At 41.6% G+C, this 23,353-nt stretch overlaps 1 protein-coding gene across 3 annotated transcripts in view; it reads left to right on the forward strand.

The window, feature by feature from the left end:
- beat-VI (Immunoglobulin domain-containing protein beaten path VI) overlaps positions 1 to 13,709 on the forward strand; it is a 62,821-nt gene extending 49,112 nt beyond the window's left edge. For all 3 annotated transcript variants that reach the window (XM_086840317.1, XM_086840318.1, XM_020955760.2), the window contains 4 exons: positions 613 to 704; positions 951 to 1,061; positions 11,155 to 11,424; positions 11,530 to 13,709. In XM_086840317.1, coding sequence (XP_086696443.1) covers positions 613 to 704; positions 951 to 1,061; positions 11,155 to 11,424; positions 11,530 to 11,910 — 854 coding nt within the window. In that variant the 3' untranslated portion in view covers positions 11,911 to 13,709. The remainder of the gene's footprint in view (positions 1 to 612; positions 705 to 950; positions 1,062 to 11,154; positions 11,425 to 11,529) is intronic.
- The last annotated feature ends 9,644 nt before the right edge of the window (positions 13,710 to 23,353 follow it).

Raw genomic sequence — 23,353 nt, forward strand, 5'->3', positions numbered from 1 at the left:
TCAATAGAAACTGTATTCTCAGAAAAACTTCCATTACAATAGTTCCATTTGCGTTAATTAATCATAACCGTTTTGTAAATATCACACCTTAACCTCTTCATTAAATACTCTGTACTTATGCCATAATTAAATGGACACAACTATACTTGCATTTATTTAAATTTCCACTCGATTCCAATGGGCCTTGTTTCATGTTAATAATAGCTGGTAACTCGCGTTGAATTCCACAACTGAAAGGCAAAATGTATAAATGAATTGAAACCGAAATTAAATGGAATAAAATAAATAAATTGCATTAACTGCAAGTCAAATTTGGGCCGTTCGATTGTCGTCTTTGTCATAAATTAAAATGCAAGTGGATCCCGGCAGTTCCACGCGGATCGGATCCCTTTTCCTTGTCATTGGGATGGGTAATTGCGTTTTATTTTTCGCATTTTTCGTGTTTTACTTATTTTTGTACATTTTCCCATTCCTTTTTCGGTTGGCCGTGGCATAATCGAATTCGTATTGTTGCCACATGTGGGACTCGTCGTCAGTGGAGGAGGTCCTACGGTTAAACGACATTCGGGACATCCTTTAATATTAATGTTTGTGTGCGTCGTGCTCTTTCAGTTCATTGCCTGAAGGATCTGAAGATATTTGTACCGGAGGCCGTCATCATGGGAAATGCAGCGACATTGTCTTGTCAATATGATTTGGAACAGGTAAGCGACACTTCCTCGAGGAGCGGCAGGAGCAGCTTTAGCTCCGGCAACAATACGGATGTTGTCGTCGGCGGCATGCTTAATTATTATAATTACTTGCACTTTGTCTTGCCGTCTTCGCCGTGTTTCCCGTCGCTTATTGTCGCTGCTGTTGCTGCTGCTGCCGTTTCCTCCGGCGCCCACTATCATCGTCTGCTCCACTTGGGCTTTTCATTAACGCATCCCTGTTATCCTCTTCCTCCGCAGGCGGCGCTCTACGCGGTGCGCTGGTACTTTGGCCAGGAGGAATTCTACCGCTACGTTCCCCGCGAGGCCAAGCCCACATTTGTCTTCTCCGTTGCCGGCATTAATGTTGATGTAAGTTAAATTAAGCATGGGATCGCACAATGTGCACCGAGTGCTCCTTTTTCTTCAATTTAAGCTTGGTGTTGGGGTATATAAGGAATTTTTACAAAGTTGTCACTGAGACGGAGTCGAATATTTAATTAAATCAACAACTACTTAACAATATAATATTTTAACTTTGGTAAGACAAAGAAAGTTGTATGAAATTTAATTATACTTATATTAATATTCCGGTTCGTCAATTAAAAGTTTATGATGGTAGGAAAATATTATAAAAAGTAAAGTAAGTCATAGATTGTTATTTTAGTAACAAGACCAGACCAAGATCTGCCTTAAGAATACACCCAAGAGAATATCCTGGATCTTATCTCAGTCCTTCAGCAGATTTAGTGGTGAAGAGTAAGCTTCGAACATAAAGTTCAGCTTATTGTCTTTCCATCAGGGCTTGAACTCTCTAGTTATTTTTGCTTTTGGCCCCGACTATTGTCAGCTTAATGGACAAATCACTGGAGCAGCAGTGCATGTGTTTCGCTCGGGCCGGGTTTGCATTTCGACAAATGCAAAATGGGAAAGCATTCAAATGCTGTGCAAATATTTAAATGCGGACAATGGCCGGGCTCCTGCCCGGGTATCCTGGGGCAGTTGCTGCAACGGAGCATCTTGCCGGCTCTTTCGCTCCGCAGGACACTTCCCCGCCGCTCCTTGTCACACATTTTATTTCTATTGCTGTGCAATATTTGTTCACTTTTATTTACAATATATTCGGCTGTGTTTTGCATGTTTGTGTGCGTCTGTGTATGAAATATTCCGCTCTACAATTCGGAAAGTGCCACCACACATACACACACAGACACATGTGCGGCAGCTGACTGAAATATTGCGAAAAGTGCAAAATAGTTTATGGCGCGGCTGCTGGAAAAACAAAACAAACAAATAGACAAACAGAACAAAGTACAGAACAGCAAGGAGGCAGGCACCTAGCGTCGAAAAAAGCTCGGCATTTCGCTTTCCCATACTGCACTCATTAATAAAAACAACAGCCGCAAAGTAAGCGATAAATTATTCGCTGAGAGCCCTTGGTGAAAAGTGGCGAAAGTTCTCGGGGCCCCACTTAAAAATCACTGAGTTGCTGCCGAATTTGGAAAAAGCCTCGGACTTTAAGTGCTAAGATTTCTCAATAAATGATTATAATTAATTCCCTAAGAACGCTTTTTATTATCATATATAAAGAAAACCAGAAACAGGATTTTATCCTTTATATTTTCCTCATAAATTTTACTCCTAATATATGATTTTAGGAGTAAAATAAATATAATAAATTCATAACTCCAAAAGCATATTTAAACTCTAGAATCCTACTGGTGGCGAGTAAAATCTCCGAACCGAACAGTAAAATACAAAAAGCGTTCGCGGAGGGCGATAACGAATCGATTGTCGTATAATCATAAATAAATAAAATTGAATTTGCCATGAAAAATTTGTGTGTGGACGAAATATAAATTGAAAACTCATTCGTCCGCACATAAAACTGCAAACTCATTTACAAACACTTCGGGCCACATTTTTCAAATGCGCCAAAAAGGGGAACGTTAAATAATCATAAATAATGGCATAAAGCAAGGGCGAATGATGGAGTAATGTTTGTTTTATGTAAGCGAAACAAAGCAACCGAGGAGGGGTGGCAGCTTCATAGAAATAATTTGCGCCGGCTTCCGTTTCCTATCGTCGCCCTGCTCCCATTCTATCTATCTGGGGTCCTTCCATCGATAATGGCGAACTGGCTGGCCACATCAATCAGCGCGGGCAGTAGCAACTTCTGCTGGACTTGATTAATTTGCTTTGATTGTGTCTTTAATTTGCACTCGAAACAAAAGAGTGAGGGGAATAAGCGAATAAAACGAAATAAAACAAGATAAAATACAACTGAAATAAGGAACCCTGCTCAAATGTTAATTTGCCACTAATTAGCATTCAAAGGCATTTTTGCACTAATTAAATATTTCGATTGCAGCACCAGTAGTCCTTGGCTGTGGGCGCAGTGGGCGTGGCTTTGGCCAACGGGCGTCAAGCTATGCGTGTTAATTATTTCCTCGTTTTTCCCTTTTTTTGTATTTTCTTTTCGATTTTATTTGGCCTTACATCGCCAGCGAATTGGAAACTATTCAAAAAACACAACCAATGGCATTGAGGTTAATGTGCAAATTTTTGTAGCCTACTTATGTGCAGCGCCAGCAGTGGAAACTCATTATAAATTTTGAGCAAATTTTTCCACTTCCACTCCACTCCCGGCCTCGAGCTGCTTGAGACGCAATCAGCTGTGAACCGCAAAAGGTGAAAAGCGTAAGAAAAGCTGGATCGGAGAATCGGAGTTGGCAAATCCGAGGGTTGGCCGGAAGCTGAAGCTGGAGCTGGCTTTGGCTTTGGCCGATTGCATAGTGCAAATGATTTTAGCCAGCGAGGGCTGTGCAATTAAGTCTGAAGGTTGCCCATAGTTTTAGCTTCCCTTCTCCCCCCAACAGAGCCGTGTTAAAAGGTGGCTTTTGAAAAGTGCAAATGTGCCAAACCTGGGGGTAAAAAAAATACGTACTTTACGCTCCAGAGGTACAGTGGAATTTCTGACAGCTAACTGAAGAAAATCTGTTTTCAAGTATGATAGTAGTTAAGGAGGAACCGGAAGCAGAAATACTTCACAATCTATTTAGATTAGTTAGTTTGATAGTGTTTTATATATTAATTCTACTTGATAAATATTAAACAGTAATTGATATTTTTAAATGACAATTTTATCGACAAATCCAAACTTAGGAAACGCATAACTAAGTGAAATTGGCATTAATTTGAATTCGGAAACCGTTCCTATGCTTGTTTTTATTAGGACAATAAATCTGCATACTTAATTCAAAATTTAAAAAAATTAAAATTTTTGTCGATTTTTGATAATTTTAACGATGTAATAACCCCTTATAAAATTTTGAAAATTTAAAAAAAATTAAATTTTTTCGGACATGGCTTAAAAGATTCGCCTGTTAATGCTGATCGGGTCAGAAATGATTCCTTCTCCTCTATTCAAGTTTCTGACTAAATTTATAATACTCTGCAAGAGTATAAATATGAACTTCGGAAAGCTAATTTTTAGTTGTAGAAATGATATAGATGCTTTCTAGTTAAAAAAAAAAAATGTATAGACATGGTTTTAAAAATTTTGAAATTCTTATTATCCTAAAATACAAATACTTTTCTGGGTTATAAATTCACTTTCTCTACCACTGTTCGTGGCGCTAACAAATCGAAATGAGGCGCCATCAGCCAGCAGCTGTGTTTTCCAACTTAAATTGATAGTTGCCGGCACTAACGAAGGCAAACGTCAAAGGCCAGGCCGCAAATGGAAATGGAATTTTTAAGTTATGCCAAGGCAACTCAACCACCGGGCCAAATGAAGAGGCAGATCCCGACTGAAGGGTGGACAGAGATGGAAATTTGTGGCAAGTGCCTTAATTGAGATTAAAACATTATAACTTGACTTGTTTTACTTTTGCTAAATCATTTCAAACAGCTAAACACGCTTAATGAGAAAAGTTCCGCCCGTGCCAAGTTGTCGGCCATTATGCATATGCATATGCCACACGTGTGTCCCCCGGACAAGTGTCTCCCTCTGTGTCTGTGTGTGTGTGTGTGAGTAGGGGGGCGTATCATAGGTGGAGTGGGCGTGGCGCATAAAGCATCGGGGGGGCTCTTGAAAGGCAGCTGGCACTGATGACGCTGCCACTGCCGCTGACATGCGAGGCACTCGTGGGCGCCGGGGGGCGTGGCCGAGCAAAGTGCACTCGTGGCGTCCACTTGAGCGTTATTGGAATGTAAATGTATGCATATTAAGGCAGTGGGCAGAGGAAGTCACCGCCGCCGAGTCGCGTCGACAAAACTTCAAAAGTCATTCAGCATGGCAAGGTAACACAGCCACGCCTCTACCTCAGACTCCCTTGCACCTTGCATCAACACTGTGAGTCTCAAAAGATCTCAAAGACATGGTCACAATCCAAATATTTAATAAATAAGATTTAATATGATATGCACTAATTGAAGCAATTCATTCAAGAATGTTTTGTATGCCACAAAGCATACTCCGGATTTAATCTTTATTTATATTTCCACGCTTCTCCTGGAGAACTTTTTTCCCAGTGCACTACACCTTATTCACAGAATTAAAAAAAAATATATTCACAAAATACATAACGAAAAAGGGGGGAAATATAAACAGGAAAATCATCATGTTAAATGTAATTAAATTTTTAATTTAGAGACAGCTCCGTTCGCTTCGCTGGCAGTCTTCAATTAAAAACACAATTACCAGGCCCGCCCGCTGAGCAGGGGGGGTGGGAGGGTTTCAGAGGTCACCGAATGGGTGGCCGGGAGCGGGAGCTGAGCGGGACAGGAATAGGATATGCCAAGTGCTCTAAAGTTTTGCGGCTTATTCATTGTCCGCCACAACAATAAAAATCGCCAGCAAGCTGCCAGCCGAGAGGCCTCCATCGTGCTTCCCTCTCTCTCTCTGACATTGGCTTCTGAATCCTTTTGGGTCGTTCTGGGTCCTTCGACGGGCTTTTTCCCCTTTCCATGCCGGAGAGCTTCACGAAAATTTGCGCCCCGAAAAGTTTTTGCACACTGTCAACACGGAAGGAATTATTCCGCATTAAGTTTGCGGTAATGGCAGCGTCAGTTGTCCTCGCTTACACACACACACACACACACACACACACACACACTCAGAAGTGTCCTTTGGCTTTTGCCGGAGAGTGTCCTGGCCGCTGGCGCGTTTGCTTTTAACATTGTTAATAACCCGACACGCCTCGCATTTATGCACAGCAATGTGCGCTTAAAATTAATGCACTTGCTACTGGGAAATTCAAGGGGGAAAACCAAGAGGAGGCGACCGTGGATGCCGAAACCCGGCGACAGAAGTGACCGAAAAGTTGGTCAGCCCAGAGAGTTACATAGTCCAGAATTTGGTTTCTACGACTGCCGATTTGAATGAACTCCAAAAAGGCTTCTTTTTTTTTGGGCTTCTTTTGGTCCTTACTAATTGTATGTACTAGCCAGGGCAAATGGGAAGCGTGGGAGGGATTAATTTTTAAAGAGGAAGTGCAAAAGGGGAAGTGTTTCCATTTCTTGCTGACTCATGTGAGGTAAGGAAATCTGATTGAATTCTTAAAGTAGTTTTAAGGCCTTGACTTTAATAAATTTAGTCAAATTGGTATATACTTTTTAAAGATCTTTTGAAGATGCTAAAATATGAGAGAACCCATACAACTTTTCCATCAATAGTAGTCATAAAGATACTTTATCTTTATAAAAGTGGGTTTGCTCTTGGAGTATCCTCTCCATTATACATGGTTATTTAATTGTAAACCCCTTAAAGCTTCACTTGAATTTCCATTAACTACTTAAGCCAGTCACATGCAGACACTTTGCCTTCGCCAAATTTTCGCTGTCATTTTCCACAGCTAGAAATTGTTGTGTGACAAATGGCAACAAATAAACATAATAAATAAAAATGCGAAATGCATTCGTGAAGTGCACAGCGGCAATCGGAATAGCAGGGTGTAACTAGCTGGCCAAATGGCATTGGGTGTGCGATGTGTAAGTGAGTGTAGTGGGGGTTGTGCTGGTTCCTAGACCCATTCACATTGGCGTGCTGTTGTCTGCCTGCGCCAACAATGAGCACAATAAAAAGCCATGCATTTTCCAAACACCAAAAATTGTTCAGAGCAGCGACAACAACTACAGCAAGGGCCTCTGCCAGCAACAGCATCAGCAATGGCAACCTGCAACACCAACACCAACAGCAGCAGCAGCAACAGCAGCAACATGGAGGAGTAGAAGAGGAATAACAACCGCACCGGAAACATCTCATTCACTAAATTTGTGGTCGGTTTTTGCCAAGCGTTAGGCAGTCGAAGTTGTGAAATGCCAACGGCAACTGCGAGTGGGAAAAGCATGGCCTGGCGTGGGGCATGGGCGGGAAATTCGTGGGAAATAGTGGTATGGGGAATTGGTTGGGAGAACGCCGTTAGTTACAACAATGCTCCCGGCAGCGGAAATTCGGCATGACATAATACGAGCGCATGTGTGAGTGTGTGCGAGGGGAGTGTGTGTGTGTGTGTGTGAGTGTGTGTATGGGGCCGGGAATAGGAGTGTGCGTGTGTGGTCTTGTGGCCGCGACTTGAGTTGATACAGCAATAATTCATAAAGTGTTGCATGCAAACGAGACTGCAGCTGAGCCAAGCTCCCACAGATACTTGTGTACTGCAGAAAAATAAAGTTACACAATGAATTAGAATAAGGTAGAAGAATATTTTCATTTAACGCGAGGTGTACAAATTGGTGTTTAATTTAATATTAATGAAACTATCTAATTTCTGATTCAATTTATTATTATTTATACTGCGTTTTTCTCTCAGTGCACGTGTGCCGCATGCGACAGCGTTGGCAAAATTAAAATTGCTGCACAACAAACAGCGGAAACTCAGTGAGGAGCCGGGAACAACTGCAGAAAGAGCCACAAAAGTGGGCAGCATGCGGCAGTCGAGCGGGAAGAAGCAAGGGGAAAAGGCTGGGGAAAAGCAGGGGAGCAGACAGGGGATAAGACAGGGGACAAGGCAGGAGGAAAGCCAGGAAAAATGCAGGAAAAATGGGGAGAGCAGCCAGCATTGGGGGCACTGCAATGAAATTCATTGTATTCTTACAACTCGGCGACTCTGGCAGCTCAGCTCAGCTCAGCCGGGCCGAGAGCTTTTTGCAGTAAAGTTATTATTTCATAAAGCCAGAATTATTGAAACAATACTTTACTCTCACACATGGGTTGGACGGGGGCAGCAAAAGGGAAACGATGTGCGAGTGAGTGCGGAAAATGTGGGGAAAACTCCTCCACGTGTCTGTGTGTTTGGCATGCAAAATTACGCTTTAGTGGCGTAATTTTTTCATGCCTGAAAGTTGCAGCTGCGGCTGCTAAAGCAATATAAAATATAAATAGAAATTAAAAGCCAACAAATAAAAATAAATAAAAGCGGAAACGAAAAAACAGGGGCTGAAGCAAAAAAAAAACTTTTCACGACTAACGCAACTTGAGTTGAGTTTTCCCTGCCTGCTGTCCTGGCTGCCCCGAGGAGCAGTTACAAAATGGCTACAGTTTCAAGTGAGCAACTGAAAGGATGTGAGCGTGGGTGTGCCAGGATGTGTGTGTGTATGCTGGTGACTCTCCGCAAGTCGGCTGTACTGGGCATATCATTCCTCAAAATGGCAGACATTTGCGTTTGTTTGGCGCGCTTCCTGGCGCTGCCACATCCGCTTCCGCCAGGACCGGCCGCAGAGTACCAGCCAACAAATAAAGTCACATGCAATTAAATAAATATGACAGTCACAGCAGCAGAGGCAGGAGCCGCCACAAAACAAGAAAAAGAGTCAACAACGCAGCCACAGCCACACGAAGCTGCTGAATAAATAAAGCGGCCAGGAACAACTTTGCGTATATGTTTGATTACATAATTAGTGTCATTTAATTAGATGAGGGCACGTCATTCCCTCGAGCGGATTGGAGGCGGTAAGCCATAACATTTGCATGCAGAGAAACTTGCAAAAAAAAAAAAAAAAAAACTATATGAGTTTATAACAATTCAAAAAAATTTTATAGACAATAGTTACAATGACTTCGTATTGAGGTTTCAAAAACAAAGAAGAAATTATTTATGGCAAGAGCAATTCTTTAGCTTGAACAAATGCAATTGTATCTGGAAAATCTCCGAAATTTTTGTTACATATCTTAAATAACCTCAATTAAAACCCATTTTCAGGTGATTTGTCAGTACAGATACGAGTTTAAACTAGGTGACACCTTTGTGGCTGGCATTTATTTAAAGGAGAGTCAGCATGGAGTGGTTTAAATATTTATAGAAAACTATTTCGATGGCAGGGCCAAGCTTTATGCAGTGACTCCATAGATTCTCGCTCGCATAACTCACATAAGCCAATACGAAATCATAATGTATCTCTGGCTCGATGCACATTATTCATGGACCCGACACACAAACACAAATATAACCACAGCCTCTGCTCATGCATATAGAGAACCTTATCAATACGTTTCGCATTTGTTTTCATTTTACGATTACGTAACGAGATCAGCGTCGACAAATCCGAAAGCCACTAAAACCACAGCTCGCCAGGGGCCATTGGGATCGAATGGAGCTGCTGTGGAGCCATGGAGCCAGCCATGGATGGCCAATATGCCAATTGGCAACCGCGAGTAAGATGGGCTTGGGGTTGGGGGTTGGGATCTCTCTTGGCCTGGGTTTAGAGGATTCCAGGAGCCCGTAGGTGGTGCTCTTATCGATGGCGTTATCTGCGAATGAACTGGCACAACTGGCTGGAAAGAAAACAACAAACCATAGTAAATATAGAGGGGGAAGAGAGAAAGCCAGGCCAAGCCGAGCAATGCGCCAAAGTGTTGAAACAATCGTAAAAAGCTGTTGTTTGCCGCGGGCCACTACAAGCGGGTGTGAGGAGGGGCTGGATGGTAGCTAGTGGTAACTGATGGTCGGGGGGTGGCACTACCAATAGCAACAACAACAGCAAAAGCGAGGATGCCAGGATTAGTACAGATGCAAATGAACAAAGCGATGGCAACGCCGGCTATGGTGCTCTGGTGCTCTGGCTTTGGTGGCATATGCAAAACTCGAATGGGTTGCGTACGAGTATTGGTGCTGCCTGAACTTAAATACAAAAGACCAGGCCTGCGATAAAAGGACCTCTCAAATACACACACACACTCACACCCAGCGGCACACACGGTAATCGCGAATGGTTCGTTGCTGAAGTGGATTTTGAGTAGGATATTGCACAACTGTTTGCCAAGTGGCAAGCGCTTGCTGGCAATTAACAGAATATGCTAAACTGCGACAACGAGTGTGTGCGGGGTTGAAATTGGTATTATGCGACTCCTGTAATACCCTGCCAAAGGTCCTGAATGTGACTGCAGGCCAGTAAATCCAAGCCGCAGCCCCGCCATGGGGCATGCCTCAACCAATGGCAGCATTGGTACTTACTCATGCCCCGTTGATTACCAACAAATGCGACTCTGCCTGTGCTTTTCAAGCGCGGATTCGGATTCGGAATCGGAATTGGTGATGCTGATGGAACCAATCCGTCCAAAAATGGAAGCCGATGAAAGATTGAGTTAAATACGTAGGGGAGGTAAAGGGAGCTATTCTGCTTTATTACGCGCCAAGCACACTGAGAGAAGGTTAGATAGTTTTCGATTTACTCTTACTAGTACGTATTCTTCGGACGACTATATCATAAAGATCCTAAAGAAATATACAATCGACGTGCCGAAAAATTTTTATTATTTTTAATTGTATTATTGTTTCTCGATCGTTCCTATATCTGCTATATATATGTATAAATATAGTCCACCGATTCGCCATGCTCCGACTTATATAATAGTTAAATTATATAGAACAATAACTCCATAGTTTCATTCAAATAGCTTGCTCTTAAATTGGTCCAAAAACACATCTCGCCCATGCATATGATTCTCAACTAGTTCTGACATCCCAGGAACGAAGTGACTTCTGCCGGCCAAGTCTCAGAAGTGTGTTGTGTTACAAAAGTTGCAAGTCATTGTTTATTAGTGTTCAAAGAAAGTTACTGATCATAGTTACTTAATGATCATAGATACTTACTGGTCATAGATGCTTACTAGTCATAGATACTTTCTGTTCAAAGTTACTTACTGCTCATAGTTACTTAATGTTTATTGATCAATTTTAATACCATGCAAGGGTATAAAAATAGAAAGATTCGCCTGTTGATGCTGATTATGCTAACTGAAATTATAATACCATGGAGGGGTGAAAAATTATAACTTCTCTGTAAATCTCAAAACTGAAAATTGATATCCAAAACCATCAAGATAAATATTATAAATAGATTTGTTTATTACAAAAATAGAACCACTATTTTATATCATTCATTCTTGGCAGTGCATAGCCTGCCCACATTTTGCTTCTGACGTATTAACAACCGCCTGTCCTTCATTACTTTCCACTTTCAGCTCAGCAAGTCGGATGCCACTTCGGTGACGCTGAAAGGTGTCACCCGGGAGCTGAGCGGCAGCTATCAGTGCGAGGTCTCCGAGGATGCTCCACTCTTCCACACGGAGATACGCTCGGCGCACATGCAGGTGATTGAGCTGCCAAAGGACGAGCCGGTGATGCAGGTGGACAAGAAGGTTATTGGCGTGAATGATAATTTTAAGGCCGTGTGCACTGTGGGTCCCTCGTATCCGCCGGCTAACATCACCTGGTACATCAATGGACGAATGGTGAGATAGTGAACCTTTAGAGGCATTTCATAATAATTTGAATGATATATTTTACAAGTATTGACTTATATCTTAATGTGGCTTTACCTTTCGTCCCCACTTCAGGTCTATCCTACGCCGCTGCAGCGCATCACACAGGACGCCTTCGAGGGCTCCACAACGTACTCCTCGCTGGAGATCTATCCGCATAGCCAGGTGCTGCAGGGCTTCTTCCAGGCCAAGTACCAGGCGAACATCAACCTGCTGTGCGAAGTGTCCATCCTGCATGTGTTCCACAAGAGCGTCCAGCAGCGGATCGGTCTGAGCAACGCGCCGCCGACGACCATCTCGCCGAATCTTTTGGGTCTGGAGGGCTCGAAGCGGTATGCCAATGGGGATCCGGACAACTCGGCGCTGACCGGCGCCTCCCAGCGCTGCTGCATCTGCTGCGGAGCCGCGGGCGCCATCCTGCTGGCCGTGGCCACGCTGGCGGTGGGGCATCTGTGACCACAGCGGATGACCTAAGCTGCTCCACACACACCACACTGCCATGGACAAGTCGGAACGCGGAGAGGAGGACAAGGAGGAGGAATCAGCAGCGGGAGCTGTGTAATTAAAAAATAACAAAAAACAAACAAACAATATGCTTCAGCCTGTGAAGCGTGCATAACAACAAGGAAATGCAAAAATCAAAAAAAGAATCATGGTGGAAAACCGACGGCGACCCTGCATTGTCAACGCCTAGTAGAGCATGTTCTGGTATTTTATATGTTTTTATTTTTTAATTTGCCTGGTTCGCCAAACAAAACAAGCAGACTTCAAGCCGATGTAATATTTTTAATGCATTAACTCATTATTTGCGGTGGCTGCCTACAAAATTCCGATAATAAAGCGTAAATTAAGAAGAAATTTGGATCTACACACGACACGATCAGCGGATGGTTAAAATAATAATTATAATAAAAATAATAATAATAATAAAGATAATAGTAAAAGGGAAAACATAGCATAAATTTAATACGTAACAGGCGTGGTTGAACTCTTCAAGAAAGCAAAGAGAAGCCAGCAGACGAAGCATAGTGAAAAATGAATCCATAAATTTAAATAAATTAACACAGGCACTTGCAAGCGAAACGTTGCAAAACTAATTACATAAACAGTGAAAAAAACAACAATTAATAAGCGTAAGTGACACACACATTTAAATACTAAGTACACCCTACCCTCCAACTACCGCAACCTAGGCACATAAGTTATGTAAATAATTACTGTAAAGTATAAAAAACCAAAAATAATAAATTAATAATACGAGACCCACACAAGAGCAGCAGACCGCGTGTAGGCAAACATTAATTAAAGCTGAGAAGAACAAGTTAAATACAAACTAATTAAGTCTTTATGAAAAATCGATGAAATCAAATAAAAAAAAAAATTCAATTAAATATAGCAAGAAAGAAAAAATCAAAAATGAATATCGGCCAAATTCAGTTAAATTGGATTTGTTTTCGTTTCAATTGTGGCTTATTTGCGGTATCAGTTTGTTGGAATTTAAATTTCCGTTGAGGCACAAGATGGACTTTGTTTTTAGACTAAATTTAAACGAATAACGCAAATATATATATTTATCGAGTAATAAATGTCAGGACAAGAGAGAATTTAGTGTTACAAGTTAGTTGGATGATGTTGAGAGTATATTCTGCCGAACGAACTCAGAGTTTAAATCCGAACTCCTTGGCCAAAGGACTATTTTTAGAGATTCATGCTCAACGCAAACTGACAAAAACAAAAAAATAAGAATTATAATAAATAAATAAAATCAAGATGTACATCGTGCTCAGCCTATATGTATTTCTCAGCTAAGTGACAAAAATTGGGAAATTGGAAAATATATAATATAAGCCGATTAAGCAACATATTGTAAATCAAAAGAAAACACGAAACGAAGTTATTTTAGCGAGTTGTGGCAGGTCGAAATAAACTGAAACGCAAACTAATCTTAACTAAACTAAAACGAAACTAATAATAAAATGTAAAATCAAACTTAAATACAGGAAAACGAAGAAATAATAAAACAAAGCCGAGCAGAATGAGTCAACAACAAGGAGAAATTATATATTAAATATGCATAATTATGGATAATTTAACGGGAGTTAAGCAAAGCCAAAAAGGTCAAACGAAATCAAACCACACAAAAACCAACAAAGTGCACGCCGGCCAATGTGGGCGTGAAATTTAGCTCAACATTAAAAGCGATAATGGCAAGAATTATATGATGAAATAAATAAATAATACAAAATGTACAAAAAGGTTGTTTTCATTTCTAAAAATGTTGGCCATGAATTTAATGGGATTAAAACTTCAGGGATGGACAGGATGTTAATGATTTCCTAACTAAACTATGAAACCTAATAAAGGATTAACACGAGTTATTTCTTTATATTGACTTATAAGCCAACCATGTTGTCTTGGATAAATCTTTTTAAAGTCTTTACTCCTTAAATTCATCCCTTCACTTAAGAGTCAAAATTATCGTAACTTGTCAAGCACTTTAGGTGTGCATAATTAAGGCAATGATCCCGTTATTAACGGACACACAAACACACGCGGTCTCTGGGCCGCGCAAGGATGACACTGTCGAAGTTGGTCCTTGTTCTCCTCGCATTGCCAACAACAGCTGCACTTACATGCAACACCAGCTACCAGTTACCAGTTACCAGTTACCAGGCGAAGCTGCTGCTGATACCGCTGCTGACACAGCCGGCGAGTGGCGAACACACAACAGAGAGGAGGAGGACCTGAGAGACCCGAGACCTGCGACCGGGGAAACAGGGAACAGAGAACCGGGGTCCTGGGACCAGAAGCAGGACCAGAGCATCGCCAGCGTCTCATGTTTTGTAAATTAAGCAAACAAATTAAGTGCACTTGGCGCCCAGCTCGCACAACACACTCGCTTGCCGCTGCGTCTCCTCCCTTGTAAACACATTGTGATTGTAACAAAAGCATATATATCAAAACACATAGGTTGTGCAGTGCGAGAAAAAGCCTAGGTGCTCATATTTCTAGAGAATGAATTCGAAAATTCATTACATTTACATTAAAATTAAAATATATCGGGTTAGTAGAAAGCTGCATATTTAGCAGACACTTTTTCAAAGCCATTTTGCTTTTAATTTAAAATTAAAGTTTATGCATTATGCATACTGCGTTTCTTTGGATGTATGTTCGCCCTTGAGCCGAACTGGCTCTCAAGGACATCGGGCACACACCCCCTAAGCGTACGCGCTCCACACCTAGCCGCGTCCGTTAGTTTGTCTTAATTAGTTGCTGCAATAGCGGGAATACCGCCACATGGCAGCACGGGGCAAAGGCCACAGAATGGCAAAGCCACCATCTACTACAACCAGCAACAGCGAGGCCGCGACCCAGCGACCCACCGACCCAGGAACCCAGGAACCCAGCAGCGCAGGTAAGCTCTCGTATTATTTACAAGCCATTGGCTGCAGCCAAGACCTAACCGCAGTTGCCACTACCCCTTTTTCGAACTGCCACCCCCAACAGCCACACCCCTCGGTTAGTTGCCGTAATTGTGCAGTCATCGTTCTGTTTAAAGTTTTACACGTAACCATATTGCCGAAGAGCTCCGCGCACACACGGCGTATGCGTAACGCAAAATGAGTAGGCAAAATGCTTCGAACACGCGGACGTGCCAAAGGAACTGAAGGAACCTCGAGACCTCTTCAATCCACTTGAATTCTGCTGACACAACCACTAAGTAAGCAAATGGGTTATTCTGCTGAGTAAATCAACTATAATTACACTCGTCAACACAGCTGTGGTGAAACTATTGCGACGAAGAATGATGTAAACCTTGGGAAGTTAATATTTCTTTTATATTTATATAGTAACATGTTGTAAAAGCTCTTTATTTGTTACTTCAATTATATTTTCAACTAGAAACATCATTTACTTGAACTTTTCAATGATTTAATATCATTTGTCTCTGTAAACTCTTAACTAAAAGCTGCCAAAATATGTGTATCTTATGCTGATTTGTGTTTTTGATTTAAAATTTTCGGGACTTTATAGCTGATGCTAATCCCGGTAGCTTTATATGCCCACACCAATACTAATTCAAATGCGCCATTTTAATTAAATGCGTATCGGGCTACAAATAATGCAAATGGGATACTGGGATACACCAGCTTTTCGGCCAAAAACATCAGCAAAATGAGTTGCATATTTTGAAGCCTGAGCTCTCTCCTTCTCTCTCTCTCTCTCTCTCTCTCTCTCTGAAATGCTGGGACAATGTTTCACAGCCTCCAGTTCGGGGGGCGTGGCAGAGCCAAATGATTTGGTTTATGGTCTTTTCTGCATTTAACAACAGCAAACACAGTGGCCATTGGCAGAGCGGCTAGCAGGCTGACTGGCTGGCAGGCGAACCCAAAAACATTGTTAAAATACAGCAACATTTTTGGATTTATAGCGCGCTAATCGCGGCCAAACAGCAGCGGAACGGGGGCGGTAGTCCGTAGTCCGGACCGAGTGGCATCCCGAATTGTAATGGAAATTGAAATGCAAATGCACGGCATGACATTTACGAGTGCTTCTGCAGTAACATAGCAGCGGCAACATCAGACAAGAGCCAGGACAGGCGCTGCCAAAAACTCAACAATAAAATGTTGCAAATAAATGCAGAGAGCAAAAAAGGAAAATAATATTTACCTACTTCAATGGGAGTCAAATAAAGAGTAAATCAGAAATAGTATACTTGTGAATTAATATTTGGGAAAATGTATTGAATTTAGAGATAATTATAAATATATTTTCAGGACTCTGTTTAATAATCAATCTGTTTAAAGTTTCTTTTTAATAAGCGCACATATGGGAGCATAAATACGGAAGTATAAACGGGCAATATTTAGGGGATGTGCTTTACTGCCTAACTAAAATTAATAAATAAATAATTGACAGGTACAAATTATATAATAAACAACAAAATGGAACAGTTTACTATTTGCTAATAATATTTTATATACCATTATTTCCTTCCAGTGTACTCTCCCGGCGCCCATTTCTGAAATCGACGTGTACTTGGCAGGCCAGCCGATTCTCTTGGCCGGCGTTGTGTTTTCATTTCGCAAATGCAAAACAAGACGCTGCCGGACACGCCCTCAAATCTAGACAGCCTATGGATTTATGACCGCGCAATTAGCGGAAGAAACAGATTTTCGCCGAAAGGAGATTACTATATATTCATGGTTTGATCCTATTTCAGGCGTGGTCGTGGCCAGAAACGCTTTATGGCACCGCCAGTCGAAGGAGAACGCCCCAAAAACTGATGATGAGCATCTTTTATGACAACCATCCGACGCCTTGGACATGCAGCTGACGGAAACGTGATGAATGCAGCTCTCGGAGGCGACAGTGCGTCATAAATTCAGCAAGTGACGTTTAGCAGCATCCAGAGATGTTGGAAATTTCAGAGGCAGAAGGTGAAGGCTCTGGCTCTGGCGATGGTGATGTCGTTTCCATAATGCTGCTGCAGCTACGTGCTACGTGCATTCTATTTGGCTTTGATTCGGGGCCATTGATCAAATGGCAGAGCTTTAAGCCGAACTCGTAGGCAATAAATTCGGTATTCCAAATCGCAATTCTGGCAAATAAACGCATATTATTGCTCTGTACATGGGCTCGAGGTGCCCCGGCTAATGGCAGAGGGTAAAGTTTGCAGGAAAGCATTACCAATCGCTTGGGCAAATTGACTTTGCTTGTTTTGTCAGCCGTTGTTTGGCTTGGAAATTTGTTAATTTTGCGTTGAATTAAGATAAAATCTGCTTACACTGGCTTATGAAACCAAACCAACCCCTCAGACCCACACAACGCCCTAGGAAACCCAACCCTTTTGCTCGGAAAGAACTCCTTTGTTGCTGTCGGATGCTTCCCCCGATTGTTTTCAGATTCTCCAGCCAACAAGAGGCAACTCGGAGGCAGCCACAGTTTATTATTTTTGCTCATCAGTGGAACCTTCTTCAACGGGAATAATGTTGTAGGCGCTTTTTTGGCAGGGAAAGTGGGAGAGGCCCTTTTCCAGCAACAATTTGTAGCGCAGAGATTAAAACTTTTAATTTGCTTTTAATTAATTAAGTTGAAAATCACAGTTGAAAGTCACTGGATTCCTCACAGAGCTCTCGTTTACACGCTGCACGCTTCACCAGTTGCCAAAGAGTGCTGCCCCACCCTATTTTCCTGCCTCCCCTTTTTTGTTCAAGGTGTTTTACATGCCACCGCCTTGTTTTTCGGAAATGAAAGTTGAATTTTTATAGGTGTGCTTAAATTGCTGAGCAAACTCGTTTACCCGGCGTTTAGTTTGGCCAACTTAAAGAGTGTTTTGTGTTATTTTAAGGCTGCCCAAAATAAGTTTCGACCGGTTTCCTCCATTCCGCAACTGCTTATGTAGTTACTTGCATGTCGACTTGCCTCGAAAAAACATTTATCAGAGCCAAAGTGGAAAAGTTGTGCCTCAGTCGGCGGGAGTCTCAGTTAGCTAAATGCATTCAATTTGCATTTCAACCAATCTGTCGGAACTCTCTGAGGTCTCTTCCCATCAGAAAAGTATACCCAAATTGGCCAAATATCGAAAGTTTGTAGTTTCTTCCAGCTGTAAATTAATTGAAAACTATATTAGATGTTTTGGGGAAAACCCCGGAAATTGTCATGCTTATGTTGCGGAGAAGAAAAGGGAGAATGTCCGCCTCAAAGAGCATAACATTTCCACGGCATTTTCTTTTGTGACGCATTTCCTGTCAAGTTGACTGCCGCTGATGCCACCTGATACATGCAGCTACAGTTCTTGGCCCCAAAAAGCGGGCTACACAATTGTTACGCCACCGCCAATGCAGTCGATGTCCGCTGCTTTTGAAGTTTCCTTCATTTTTTGCCGTTTCCATTCACACACACACACTCACTCTGTGGGAATCAACGTTAGAAAGAACCTGCTCTTCCAAGTCGACTTTTGCCACATGGTTGCACATGGGGAAAATAAGAATATTTATTATGCCGATTTATGTTTATAAAAAAATATAAAGTTAAAATAGAATCTTTAATGATATTGTAAATGTACATTATAAGCATCGAGCGATGTTAAAGCTATATTGATATTATTTATTTTGCTTTATTATTATTATATTTTGTGTTTTTGTTGGTCAAAATTAAATGAATAATTGTGTAATTAAGTGATTGAAATATACCGCTTTTTCTGCATCTTTTTTATTCTGGGTTATAGTTATTATAATATAATATAAACGGCGATTAAATATTTAAATTATGGCACGAAAAACATGAAAAGAAGTTGGAAGAATAATTTCTACATTTAAATCAATAATATCAATACTCTGGTGTTTAAATAATGGCAATAATAATATTAAAGTCATACAACTGTGAAGACAAATAAATTCGATCAGGCTAATGAAATGTATCAAAATGAAACGTATTTTTAAAAATTTTTCCAAAAATTTGTAAGCAATTTTTGCTCTCCGTGCAGATGTTCTTCGGCTGCCTCACGTGCCTTGCCGCTCCTTTGTATGCTCAACGTGACGGAAATTAGCGTGGCTTTCCCTGTCTGTGTATGTGTGTATGTGTGTATGTGCAAGTGTGTGCATATGGCTGTGTTTGCCGAACGGCATCATATTTATTTTTCCACTCCGCTGTAGTTATGAATGTACAGATACAGGCACCATGCATCTTTAGATTCCCGAAAATTCACACTGGATATACCCTTGCAGGGTATTATAGTTTTAATCAGAAGTTTGCAACGCAGTGAATATATATACATATATTCTTGATCAGGATCAACAGCCGAATCGAGCTTGCTATGTTCGTTTCTCTGTTTCTACTCAAACTAGTATTTATTAGCTTTAAAGTCTCCTCCTTTACAAGCTCACTAGTATATATGTATGTCGGAACGGAGGGATCGAACGGCCATATCATATAGCAGCCATAGCAATAATCGTTAAGTGCATATCTAGCTCTCTCTGAGTACCTTCAGATATTTCTTTCCCTCTTTGCCTCTCCACCTAACTCTTAAGCTTTACCTTGCTCTCTATCTCTCTCTGCCAATCTCTTTCTCCCTTGCTCTCACTTTCTCTGTTCTCTTTACTGGGACACTATAAATAGAGGCACTTCAGGTCGCTCTGCCCTCAGTCTGTCCGCGGCGTCCGCAGTGCTTGGATCTATGGTGATACCTGTTGTGATAGTGACACCAGAAATATTAGCTGACGTGTCCATGTGTACTTTACTGCGGTAAGTCTTAACCATGACAATTACTTATATTATGTTTATAGATGCTAGAAGAGGGATCTAGCCTAACTCATCTAACTTCGATTTGCAAATAATTTTAATTAACACCTTTATTCGACATGGATCCTATTAATTAATTTTAGTTTAAGGTGATTCAGCAATTTGTATTAAAGATAGGTAAAACATATACTTAAAGTGAACAGCCCAACTAAATTATATATTATTAATGAAGATTGACTTCTTATTCTTACGAAAATGTATCTGAATCAAAATCAATGAATTTTTGGCTTAGTTATGATCGGTTTCACATTCGAAGCCATTATTCTTTGGGTAATTGCAAGCGTATTCACAGTTTGGCTTCTCAAAGTTGACTTCCTTTCTTGTTTTTTATTTAATTTTTTCCCTTTTTTTTTGTTTCCGGCACTGTGATTGATGTGTGCACATTGCTGGGGGATAGGTGGGGAAGGAACGATGGGTTCTGGCATGGGAATGGGTTGGGGAATACCCTATATACCCACTTCATGCAGCCCCCTGGCCAGCCCCCTTAGCTGCCGCAAACAAACATTTTACGTTTGAGTACGCGCCACTTTTGGTTCCGAGGCAGTCAGTCTGCCAGAACACGAAATTGCGCATATTTGCTTTATATAGCAACGCTCACATGCACACACTTCAATCTTTTATCATAATTTCGATGCTGCACGCCTCATAAATTTGTTTGCTGAAAACATTTTCACTTCATTTATTAGAAAAAAAAAGAAGGAAAACAGACGTCCCACGGAAAGGCATCCAGCCCCACTGGGAAAATGCATTTCCACCAACTGCTAACCATATTCCTTTATTTTTTATTTCTTTTTTTTCGATTGTATCTTCTTTTTTTTTTGTTTTGGTTTTTCTCACTCCCCGCGGCCATTTGCATATGAAATTGCAGCTGACTGTTTTCCATCTTGGTCAATTATTTGGCCAAGGCAGCGAGCGTTCGGCCTTTTATGCGTTAATTGCTTGAAAATTGAAACATGAAATTAAATGAAAACAGCCTTCGACGCGCAAGTGTCCCCAGCATATAACTCATACGCCGCGTGCGCCATCCGCCATCCGCCATTCGCCAGAGACTGGCAGGCAGACAGACCGCCCGCCGACCGCCGCACAACCGCTGCCCGCCACATGCAGGTAATTAATAAAAGTTCAGCCCGCGTCCAGCCCCCCAAACCACACCTACAGAGGGTGCGTGTGAGTGTGTGGTGATGCACTGAAAGAAACCAACTCAAATGAAGAGGAGGATTGAAGTCCAACTAACGAAGCGTTGCCTCATTAACATGATGATTTATATAAAGTTTCGATAATACATTCTATCTTGAATGCAATCTATGATTTAATATTGAAATGTCTGAGTTTGTTATTATTTTTTCGTTTGCTTTTCTCTCCGACAGACAATCAAGTGAAATTTTCTCAACGACTCCGGGCAAGGCGGAGCCAGGAAAACATTCGGGAATTATAAAATGCCAGTTGGCCCAGGATGCTACGTTACGCCGCCTGACAAGTGACAAATAAATGCGCTTTCAATGTGCTCGTTGTCCGCCTGTCTCTGGTAACCACTCGATCCTAGCCATCCCCGCCTGACAACTGCAGCAGGAGCAGGAGCAGGAGCAGCAGCAGCATCAGGACCATGAGCATCGGGAGCAGGAGCCACGTCCTCCGCTGCGTCTGTTAAATATTGCAGAATATTTCACTGCCTCTCCTCCCCCGTATGCTGGAAATTATGAAAAATTCACCCTGACATTGCCTCGCCCCGTAGCGCATGTGTGTATTCGTTCGCCCTGCTCTTGTATAATTTCGTGTGTTTTTATGCCGCAATATTGCTTGCATATTTTAATGGAACAGCCACATGACGGCTGCCGCCTGGCCAGGACACACCCTGCGCCGGCTCCAGCTGCAGATCTCGAGAAGCTGCCGCTGGCAGCGTTGACTGACAGGACGCCCCGGAGCATTTACGCACCTGACTTCTGATTCACCCACGCCCAAACAAGCGCCATAACTTATTGACGTGTTTAACTGCGCGAATTGTGCTAGTAGTCCACACAAACATACGTATTGGGAACTGTGAACTGTTCACGGAAAATTAAATTCGGTTCGAAATTGATGAAAAAAGTGCCAGAGGGTTTTGGAAGGAATAAATAAAGTGAATACTACGTTTAATTTATTTCTAGGTATTTTTTCTGATCCTTGTGGTTAGGATCTCATCAATGTAATGATTTTATTAAACCCAAAAACCGAAATCTAAGAAAATAAAATCAAAATTTTTTAATTTAAACAATATTAAGTCAAAGGACCACTAAGAATTAAACTGCTCTTCTTGGCTTAAACAACCCACTTAAATGAATAGATCTTATCCAACTTATAGTAATTACCCCGTTGAGTCTACACAACACAAAGCACAATGACTTAATTAGTCCAAACAAACAGAACGATGTCTGTCATTCTTTGCAAGAATGTATTTGATGTATAGTATCTTTTGATTGCATTCTGGGCACATCCGCCTCGGTCGAAATTGTATCTAAGCAATTGGTGTGTCCATCCACAGCTCTAAACCGAAACCAATCCATGCCAGCAACGCTCTCCTTGTGGCTCTAACTTTATTTATGAGTCCATGACGTCGCCTGCAACTTCCTGTGACGTGACAATTCCCCCAAGCACTTGGTGAGAGGCGCCAAATGAAAACACGTGACGCCCGGGCAATTGGTGGGCAACAAAGCTTCGGCTTTGAGTTATGGCAAACGCAGCTCCTTCGCACACAAACAAAGGAGAAGCGCAACGTCCCCCCATCCAGCCATCCTGGAATCAGACAGTACCGACACCACGGACACCGGAAGGCAGCCCACTGCCCACGTTTGCATTTCAATTGACTTTCCGTGAGCTTTGCTTTCCTTGCCTTCGTCGAGCACACTTCTCCCTCCCGCTACCAGATCTGTAGTTTTCACGATAAAATCATAAATCAGCGCTGAATCAGGTAAATAAAAATAATGCTCAAACTCTGTATGCAAATTGAACGGAGAACCGAGAGCAGCGGAGACTCTTCTGCCGAGATTTGACTCTGCAAAAATATGATAAAACTTGAGGCAGTCGGAAAAACTTCCCAACTGTGGCCAAAAACTTGACTTTGCTTATGCGAATGAGTTGGGTTGAAGGGGGTGTAGAGATTTCGAATAATATTGTTGAAGACAGAGAATCTCTAGTTTTATTTTTTCTGCGCCAAAAACTCCAACGGGGAGATGAGGAAACAGAGAGAGTAAATGGCAATTTCTCTGCAATCGGGTCATGTTAATTAACCAGCTTTCTAAAGGGCATATCAAATGTTGTTTCAGAATGGGGAACAGCATTCCAGTTCGAAAAAGACCCCGTCAGAGTACAGAAAAACTTTGATTTATAGAATTTGCGAGGGGGAAAACGTGAGGTTTAGTTTAGCAAGCTGTTGGGATAGCTTAAGGTGTCACATTGCGTATACGTATTATTATTTTACTTATGCTGTGCCTAATGGAAGATGCTTATAATATCTTAATTAGTATGGTTTATTTTTCGAATATCAAAATTAATACATATTATCTATTTAAACATCTTTCTGTCCATTCATCTATCCATCTATCTGTTTATCTATTCACAA

This window comes from Drosophila serrata, unplaced genomic scaffold (assembly GCF_035046125.1).
Source record: "Drosophila serrata isolate PLE 108 unplaced genomic scaffold, ASM3504612v1 contig_382, whole genome shotgun sequence".
In the NCBI taxonomy this organism is placed as follows: Eukaryota; Metazoa; Arthropoda; class Insecta; order Diptera; family Drosophilidae; genus Drosophila; species Drosophila serrata.